We start from the raw sequence: 10,537 nt of genomic DNA on the forward strand, positions 1-10,537 counted from the left end.
AAGCCAGCTTACACCATGGGGGGGGGTGGGGGGACCCTGACACAATCGTCTAACTGGCTTTTCATCTGCTCCCGTTGTCTCTCTCTGTCGGTCTAATTACCACGTCCGGCTTATTGTCCTCTTGATCACAGTAATTAATCAAGTTCTGCTCCCTAATCTCAGAATCTCATCATCCTAACAGAGCACCAGGGCCGCACACACCGGATGGCGGCCTGACGTAAGCTCTTTTCTGGGGAGCGTAATTGTGCGCTTTGCCTGCAACTTTGCGTGCAACAGCAAATTGCTCGGTCCCACCCTGCTGTGTGTGTATGTGTTTGTTGTTAGTAATTGTTACTCATCGTTTCCTCGTTGAAGTTTGCACACAGGAGTTTGTGCAGTTCCAGTAAGTGATTTTGGGGCCTTGTTTTCCCCCGTGTGAGGCCTCCATCTACACTCTCATACTCACTCTCATAGCTTTGTCCTCCCCCCCCCTGAGCTTTCAGATGGCTTACCAGGTCCATAATCTGTCCTCCAGAGTGACATCAGCCTATCCCATGCACCCTGCGCTCACTCCTCTCAGGACAGCGAGGGGGGGAAGAGGTAGAGGAGGTGGTGAACGGTGGTTTAGGGGAAGGTGAATTAGTCTCGGCAGTGAAGCGTGATAAGAGAATTAAGCAGGAGCACTAAAGGAATCACTCCGACACACACACTCCGTCAGGGCCATGGCAGCGGGCATGGAGGAGGGAGACGCTCACATGGAGGAGCTGGTGGACCACGGTCTGGGGATGGAGGAGACGGCCCACGGCCTGCTGAGGAGGCCCTCGCTGAAGGAGATCTACCACAGCGACTCCCTGCTGGCGCCCGACACTGACTTCATGACAGGTAGCTTCTTTAGCTCTCGTGGTGTGTAGCTGTGCAGACGGTTTCAACTCCTCCCCCGACATAATGTAGATGAAAGCAGCTTGTTTGATTTTGTCTGTGGCGCTCAAAGCACCGTTCATAGCGTTCAGTTCTCACTAGATGTTTATCTTGCAACTTGTACAAATCAAAACCTAAACTAACTGCTGTATACTATGTGGGGCAAGTGACCAAACAGTGCTCAGGTGTTCTGTATGAATGAAGTGCATCTTTACCTGTAATCAACAAAAACACAAGTATAAACTTCCTGCAATCTACCACAAAACGGGTTTCCGTTCCTGTTTGAGTTTGCACATGTTTGAACAGATTTGTTCTTCTAATTTGCAACCTGAAAACAATAAAAAAACGTGAGGGTATAAAAAATACTCCCCTGTTTCCACAAAATAAATGCAGACATTCTGAAATAATCTCCTTTAATTATGTAAATCTGAATGATTTTAAAACGAATGACTAAAGTGACAGTCTAGGTTTTATTTTGTGTGCTTAAACTTTTGCAATTCTAATGGCACAACAGGCATCTCAAAGGACTTTATATGAGATTTTTTCAATCAACTTGTTGGTCTCTTGGAAGATTCAACATATACATATGATTCACATCATAAAACCAATAAAAAAACAGAAAACACATTTTTTTAAGTGATATATTCTGTTACAATCAGTATTATGAAAGCCTTCCAAAACACAGTGACAAACACTCTTTAGGCAGAATCAGGAGAAAAGTTATATGAACAGCGTTTATAGGTGTTTATAGTGTGTATATGTTCATAGCTATGTTATTATTTTATTTATATTTTTTGTCTTTCATCCTGCCTGATTCTTATTTATCACTCAATCACTTGCTTTAATGGTTCTTTTACAATTGAGCTGCTGTAACAATTGAATTTCCCCAGTGTTGCATCAATAAAATTCTCATCTATCTATTTATTTATTCTGCCATAACGGTTGAAAACGCTGAAAAGTTTTCACCTCATGAGGACAGAAATAGTCAAATAGATTTACTTTACTTTCACAACTAAAATAACGTCTTTAAAACACACATTTTCATATTCCTCTTGTCTTCTCTGATGTTTCCACTCCAGACTTTCACTTAACATGTACAAATCTGTATTTGAACAAGCTGGTTTAACTGAAAAAACAAGTCCTGCATACCTGTCCGATGCATCACACAGTCAAACAGTGGGTGTTGTGGAATGCACCTCATCTGAGGAGCTTGCGAGGAAAAGCTCCGTCGCCTCAGGAACATTATCATCAGTGGATTTACATGAGGAGGATTGCCTGTGTGTGTGTGTGTGTCAGCATGCAGGATGCTGCTATGAGCAGACAGATGCTGCTCCTTCATTCAGGAAACACCATCTGCAAGCAGAGATTAAAACACTCCGCTGCGTCTCTATGCCTTCATGCATTTTCATTTTGCTTACATGAATTACAGGCGTACGAATTCTGACACTGTTAGCGCTCTCCTGACTGTGTGTGAATGTGTGTGTGTGTGTGTGTGTGTGTGTGTGTTTGTGTGAGTCAGAAGGTGCACATATAGACTTAATGTTTTGTTTATGTGTGTTTACATTTGCATGAAAGATGTCCAGGATGGCTGCCTGTTCTTTGTGTAGCTGAGTAAGTGCAGAGATTGAGCTTTGGGCTGCTAATTCCCTTTTACAGCGCTGGGATTATGTGCTATTTCTAATCCCAATCCCATATGGGGGGGTGTGGAGGTGGCACAAGGATGTTGTTACGCTCAGGACAAGAGCAGGGAACAGAAAAATCACAGGCCAACACAGAGTCACAACTCTCCACGAGAGACGGATTACTGCAGGCCGCATGCTCCGATGATTATGCTGGAAGTGTTCGCCCACAGGAGATCATCTCTGTCAGGAGGAAAATCTCTGATATCATCCCAAGAACTGAGATTGTTATATTGTAAAACATGCATCTACAGCAGGTTTGTTAGTCTGAGGCTTCATAGACACTAAACTGAAACCTTTATAAGCGTCACAGCATCAAGCAGCAGTTATTGTTTCAGACTTCACATCACAAGAATTCAACATCAACACCGTCATGTTCCAAATGTGATCATTTCAATTGATTTTAAACCGGATTTTGTATTAACTATAAATGATATAAACATAAATTTAATAGTAGATGTTGCATGGTTGAACTTTCACCCATTTACATCTGTTACTTAAAGGAAAGGTGTGTAGCATTAAGGCTCTATTGACAGAAATGGAATATCATATTAATACGTTTTCTTTATTGTATAATCACCCCCAAAAAATAATTGTTGTTGAGATGTTTATATCTACATACGGAGCATGTTGCCATCTTTCTACAGTATCATAGAACGGACAAAACAAACCAAACACTGGCTATTCGTGTTTTCGTGGAGTTCTCCTACACACTTGGTAGAAGAGTTTCAGTTGGTTGCAATCTGCAACCTCACCACTAGATGCCGCCAAATCCTACAGACTGCACCTTTAAGTTGTCACACTAATTGACACAGAAGGGTAAACACAGGTGTAGTTGATCTAATTGATGATCATGTGAGAGCCATTCCAGTGAGCTAGTATGCACAATACCATGGCATAAATGGAAAAGAGTCATAATTAATGATATTGATTACACTTTTGGTTAAACTGCAACGACTTGTCAAAATGGCTGCTGTGACAAGAGCCTATTTTTACCTTTATTTATATAATTTTTTTCAGCCATTTAATCTTTTCAAAACAGTTTACCCATGACTTTCTCTGCCATTTCAACATGATTTGTTAAGGTAACTATTTCAACAGTTTACGCATTACTTTCTATTTACTTGTTACTTTTAATTATATAATTCAACCATTGAGCTGTAATTCTTTTTAGCAAACCAGCCACGATCCATCCATTTTAACCATATATCCAGTACTTAAGCTAACTTTGCTTGCTAACAATTTTTAATGCACTTTTTTTCAATCACAACAAACGGTGTTCAGTTATTATATAATTGAAGGTAAATGGGAATATATCATTAATCAAATCCTATTTTCTTCAAATTAGTAAAGTTTAAGTAAACAAATAGTGTGTAACTGATCTCTTTTGCTCAAAATCTATTTAATCTGCTGTTAAATAGCACTCCATTGTATAACTGCACCTTATAGCTGTTTCCTTGGTGTTCATTCTGAATCTAAATCATGTTGTTTTTATATATATTGCCTGAGACTCGTACTGACCCGCACTGTGACCTCTGTAACTCTCTCAGATGAACGAGATGTTTACTGTCGGCCCACACAGGTTTATTACTGCTGTTTCCTCTCTGTGTCTCCATCTCTCATAGCGGACATGGGGCTTATGTGTGGGGGCGGGGTCAAAGAGGCTCAGTCTGAAGGGATTATCATTGTAGTCTGCACACGCACACACATGCACAGACAATTTAGGCTGAATTGGACGACTGCTGAGTTTTCTAAGCATCATCAACCCCACCCCCACCCCCACCTTTTATATAAGCACACACCCTGAGCAAAAGAGCTTTAAGCGCTGTCATACTCATCAAAGCGACCACCAAGAGAAAACGTGAGAGAGGATCACAACACACTGTCACACACTGCTTGGACTCAAGTGGAGCGACCCGGGATGAGGTCTTAGTGGACACCGGCCAGTGGATCAGCATCACATGGAGGGAGAGCCGGCCTGTCTGAGTGGAGCCAGAGGAGGGAAGAGGAGCGAGAGGTTGTGCTCAAGAGAGGAGAGGAAGAGGAGGAAGACGTCTGGAGTGATGGAGGAAGGCCGGACCATCCAGCAGAGACCCTCCGACCGCTCATCAGGGTCCACTGTCTCCCACGGTATCCACCTCTGAACTTCTGTTACTGTGTTGGACCTCCAGCGTTAAAATACCAAGCAGAGACCGACTGAAAGAGAAGTTAAAAAGTGTATTTTAGATGTGCTCTCTGCTACCTTTGTTTACATGCTGCTGTGCTGTGTGGGTGATCTTCTGTGCCCAGCTGTGCTGCGACCTCATTAGCCTGGATTTTTCTTTTACCACATTGGCACAAAGAGGAGATGCTTAAGAGCTTATATTGCGTCATTTATTGTGTGTTTACATCTTGTTGCAAAAAGAGATGAGCCTTAAAGGAGCATTTATGGTAGAATTTCAAAAGTGATTAATGCAAGTTTTGGTTAAAAAGGTGGATGTGGAAGTGTTTTTGTGATGTTTTTTACGTCTTCACGAGTACTTCTCTTAGTGGATGGTTTACTTGGAGGATTGTTTTCATTCATTCTTAAGATTTTCTCTTAACAAACGGTTGCCTGGTTTCAGTACGAGTCAATATTCATTGTTTTCTTGGTACCTTTCTCTGAGTGTGTGTGTGTTTTCATATTTGTCGACCCTCAGTCGGTTAACAAAGTCTCACTGTTACCGCTGCTCTGTGAGTTTTTTGTGAGTTTGCACTTTCGTTTGCTCCGTGAAATTCTGCATATTTAGACATATGTAGAAGCGGTTCTGAGGCTTGCTCATGTTCAACGGATGCCTCAGGTTTCCTCCGCTTATTTTAATGGACGTTAGGCATGTCATCAGTTATGTAATGTTGATGAAAGGCATAAAAAAAATGAACCACATAATCTGTGTACTGGCTTAAACCTGTCATCTCCATCCATCCATCTATCTATCAGATGACCGAAGCTCGGCGGCCAGCGGCCTGGATGTGGGTGACCGGCTGACCTACCTGGAGCAGAGGATGCAGATGCAGGAAGATGAAATCCAGCTGCTGAAGATGGCTCTGGCTGACGTCCTCAAGAGGCTCAACATCTCTGAGGAGCACCACGCGGCTGCTGCCTCCGCTGGTAGCAGGAGATCATCGGGCGCTAAAGGTGAGGGAGAGGTTATTGTTGTCTCGTCATGAAGACCTGTACTGAAAGTCAGAGACATTTATTTCTTTATTGGATTGTTGATGCCGTGCTTTACTAAGGAAATAATTAAACTGGTTTTGATCATTGTGGCTCGAGTGCTATAGGAGTCTCACTGAGAGCGATATCATTCGGCAATATTGGATTAATAAGTCATAATTATTGTTCTATGTTTGTCAAAATGCACGAGTCTTTTAAAATGCAGAAAAAAGAAGTGATTTATTGTTGTTATTGTATGTTTTATTTTCATCTTTCATGTCTAAATGTAAGGGATGCTCGCTAAGAGGTACAATTTTTATTGCTGCAAATAATGATTATTGTCATTAGAAGTTAATTACCTATTATTTCCTTGATAATCAGTCAATCATTTGATCTATAGATTGACAGGAAAAAAGTGAAATTGATGTTTTCGTCCAACAGACACTCAAAAAAACCCCAAAGATTTCCAGTTAGTGATCAAACCTTCAATGTAGCGATGGTTGTGACATTAAACTCCTATATGATTATGGATCAACATAAGTACAACACAAGTATATGTATATGAGACAAAGAACAGGGGAATATCTTTAAATGTGAGAAGCTGAAACTGAGGAATATTTAGCATTTTTTATTTGAAAAATGACTTGAAGTGATCGACTAATGGCTCCAGTCCTTATACTTGTATTTACACTGTATTTAGTTTATAGTAAAAGGTTATCGACTGATATAATATTAACAGAATCAGCTCTAAAAATCTATTGTCAGTCAGACTGTAGTCCATCATATTTCTGTATCTAATCAAATATCCAGAAGCTGAAAACCTGGAAAAAGCATCCAGAAAAAAATCTGTTCAGGAAACATGTTTTAATAATTCTTTACTCTCACAAACAGAAAGTCCACCCTTTTATCCACCGTACACAAACACACATACATCACTCTTACCCATCTGTGTGTGTGTGTGTGTGTGTGTGTGTGTGTGTGTGTGTGTGTGTGTGTGTGTGTGTGTGTGTGTGTGTGTGTGTGTGTGTGTGTGTGTGTGTTTGTTTTACCCCACAGCCAGGCCGGTGTCTCTCGCTCTGCCCTCCAGACCGCCCATGATGACCCCCAGCGCCGCCGCCGCCCTGAAGAAGACCTCCACGCTGCCCTCTAGCTCCACAGCCAGGAACTACAGTCCAACTCCACCGCTCAGGTAAAACTCTGCTGCTGGTCTGGACATGATGCTACAGACATATGCAATATACAAGATTGTTGTTGTTTTTTTTCAATATGAGTAATTTCTTCACACATTTGTAGCCAGCAGTAAAACAAAAGTTCCACATTTGTAATAAATACACAAAAAACAACAACAGTGGCATCACTTTCATCTCAGTATAATGAAATACAGTTCTAATGAAGCAGCTCACAATTTAGCTTTGGCTTCATATAACAAGCTTCACTTCTCATTATCTAATGGGCTAAAAGCAATCAGTGGACTCCTCTCCAATGTCCAAGAAAGACCGCATTAATTATTCCAAACACTCGCCTTTATTTCAAAGCAATAAGGCAACGAGCCATTCCCTGCTCTTCCTCTCTATTACCTTTCTAATGATGCTGCCGTGAGGTATTAGTCAGAGAGCATGATGGGTTCTCTCTGCGGAGCCGTAACGGGCCGCTGCCGTATCTGGAGTATTCTGATATAATTGCACAGAGAGAAGTAAATCTCCATTCACTTAAGGCTGTCTGTTCAGTATGAAGAGAGAAGCATCATCATCATCATCATCATCATCATCATCATCATCATCATCATTATCGCCCTCATCGTTCCACACTCATCTCTTAATGTCCACTTGTTTTCCCTTCATGTTTAAAAACCACAGCACTTTATTTTCAGTTTACAGAAATATATAATTCAAAGAAAATGCGTTCAAAGTGATACGTGACATGTTCCCATTTCTCCATCTGACATGTTGCATCTGTTTAGATACAAAGTTGTTGGTTCAAGTGATAACTGTAGAACACTGAATATGTTGTGTGTGTGGAACTGAGTGGAAAAAGGATTTATATCAACGTGCTACCGAGCTGCTTCAGGCTCAATAACTACTTTACCCACCCTTAGTGTGAAATTCCTGTCAAGTACCTTCAAATTAAAGTTAAAAATGTGTTTCAATTAGCTTTAATTCGTCTGAACGTGTTATTTCTTGGATCATGTGACGGAGTACAACCTGATTGGATAGACATCAGGTTTGAGTGGTTTGTTGGATTACACCAATCCCATTTGAGAAACTAAAATGCTGACTGCATCGCCTTTATTCCCATCAATCATCCTGTTACATCCTGTGACCAAGCTACAAGCTGTTACAAGCTGTTGAACACTGTTGCTCATTAACAGTCATATGGAGGATTACAAAAAATCAGTAACAAAAGTCAAGATAGTCCATGACCTCACAGTGCTCGTTTTATTCCCCCTGTAGTAGCGTGAGGAGCCCACCAGGTAGTGTGAAGGACAGTCCATGCAAGACCACCAAGCGACCCACCTCTGCAGCCTCCACCTGCAGGAAACCTCCAGAAAGGTGAGAAGAACAAATTCCTTTTCATTTATCCTCTTGTATTTCTTTATATATTCATATATACAGTACCAGTCAAAAGTTTGGACACACCTTCTCATTCAATGGTTTTTCTTTATTTCTTTCTTTATTATTTTCTACATTGTAGATTAATATTGAAGACATCCAAACTATGAAAGAACACATATGGAATTATGTGGTAAACAAACAAATGCTCAACAAACCAGAATATGTTTTATATTTTAGATTCTTCAAAGTAGTTGAATGAGAAGGTGTGTCCACACTTTTGACTGGTTCTGTATCTAAAAAACACTCACCACTTTATAGTAACTGTACATTTCAGTTTCAGTTTACATACACTTCTTGCAAACCAGATGTATTTACACACATTTCCACTGATTTTGAGGTGACCCAGTAGTCTCAAAAACACCTCAGACCACAGAGAAGCATTCTATTCTCAAAGCCAGTAGGAAGGCTGTTTAGTCATCCTGAAACTGATCTCTCTCGTTCTGTGTCACTGTGTTTCTAACTCTGTTTCTCCCTCCTTCTCGTGTCTTCTTCTGAACTCTCTCTCTCTCTCTTATTTTAGCAGCAGCAAGTCGAGGGAGGCTGCAGCTACTGTAGGTAAGTGAGCACTCTCCCTGCTTCCCTGCAGATTTTTTTCCAGGCTCAATATCTGGCACAATCAGTTCATAACAAAAATGTGAAACAGCTGCTGAGTCAACCTCTGTGAAAATAAGTGATTTAGCAAAAGTCTGACGTGACAGTTTGTTGTCCGCAAGTGACCTCTCTGTTTGTGTGTTGTTTTTCTGCAGGGACAAGACAGGTGACGCACTGCAAAGGTATGATTCATACTGAACAATAAACTTAATAAAGTTAAGAGCATTTAGTTTGAGCTGTTGTTTTATCTTTGATTTCTTTTTTGTCACATCTCACCATGACTTGTGTGCCTTCCCTCACACCCCTTTGCACCCTTATTTCTTTTTTTTTTTACCTCCTCTCTTCCTGTAATCTCCGCCCTACCTGACCTCTGACCTCCGTTCTAACCCCTTCCCTCTCTGTCTATTCACTCACCCTCCTCACCTCATTTCACCAATTCACTTAGTGACTATGCAGATCTATCTGAGCCCGCTGGCAAGAAAGACTGGGTCTTCTGAGGCCGCCAAATCCGCGGCCGACGTGCCTGCCAACGGGCCCGCGGCCGCACCCAACCGACCTCCGGCGAGGGGGGGCAGCAAGCCAGAGGCCAAGAAGTCGACCCCGTCCTTCACCTTAAACCTGCAGAAAACCACGACCAGTCAGAGCGCACCGCAGGAAACATCCAGCTACAAGGGCCCCCTAAAATCCCCCAGCCAGTACTTTCAGATTTGTTACTGAAGCAGAGATAGATTTGTTACAAAAATGTGTCCCTGTTATCAAGTTTACTGAACACAAACAAATTACTTAAAGCCTCAAACAAGCACTTGAACAGAAACTGAAAATAAAGACTCTCTTTCAATGTTGAAAAAACAAGAAATAGATTTTTAACTGGGTGGGAATGCATTGCTTAATCCCTCTGTTGTGCATCCTGATTTTGTTGCTTTTTTTTGGTTTGTGCAACATGAGCATTTTGAAACATTTCCATGTCAACACAGTGTTTTATGGCATAATTATTTATTTCAAAAATAGTACAGTATGAAAGCTTTAATGCATCGTTAGCCTCCTCTGAATCCTCAGTAGTCATAGATCCATTTCTCACATGATGCTAGCACCATGCGTCTTGTTTCACTGAATGACTGTGTTTACTGTAAACGCTCTCTCCGTCTCTGTATGTGGACGTTTGTGAGGTGAGGATGTGTAGTTGTCTTTGAGCACTGACTGACTGTTTGATGTCAATGAGCGTGCTGTGATGTTTCTAGCTGTTCTGTAGTTTATATTCCACTTTATGCATAACTTAAATACAGTGTGTACCAGCATCCTTCTAGTTCAGGACGAAAAATAAAAAGCTATGATCACTAAGGCGATGACTTTTCCTTGTATTAGTGTGTGAGTGTGTGCAGGTTCAGAGCTGTGAGTGGTTGCTGCCTAATTGACCCGACAAACTGAAGAGTACTTTACATTCCAGCAGGGATCCTGTTACAGTATTTGCTGCACTTTCCTGTCATGGTTAAGTTCAATCACCCACTTGGAGAGCAAGAAAATTTGCAGGGAAATAAATAGCCACTGAGCATTTTTGATGAGCAGGAAATTGCTGAAAATCACACGGCATG

General features: G+C 41.3%; 1 protein-coding gene across 1 annotated transcript; it reads left to right on the forward strand.

Annotated features, from left to right (window-relative positions):
- The first annotated feature begins 701 nt into the window (after positions 1-701).
- On the forward strand, positions 702-10,276 carry LOC129107559 (uncharacterized). Its single transcript, XM_054619062.1, has 9 exons — positions 702-861; positions 4,127-4,244; positions 4,510-4,706; positions 5,533-5,730; positions 6,802-6,934; positions 8,196-8,294; positions 8,878-8,912; positions 9,104-9,130; positions 9,394-10,276. The coding sequence occupies exons 1-9, from the start codon at positions 702-704 to the stop codon at positions 9,663-9,665; spliced, it is 1,239 nt and encodes a 412-aa protein (XP_054475037.1). The 3' UTR covers positions 9,666-10,276.
- Positions 10,277-10,537: the final 261 nt, after the last annotated feature.

The sequence above is a fragment of the Anoplopoma fimbria genome, chromosome 18, assembly GCF_027596085.1.
Source record: "Anoplopoma fimbria isolate UVic2021 breed Golden Eagle Sablefish chromosome 18, Afim_UVic_2022, whole genome shotgun sequence".
Lineage (NCBI taxonomy): Eukaryota > Metazoa > Chordata > Actinopteri > Perciformes > Anoplopomatidae > Anoplopoma > Anoplopoma fimbria.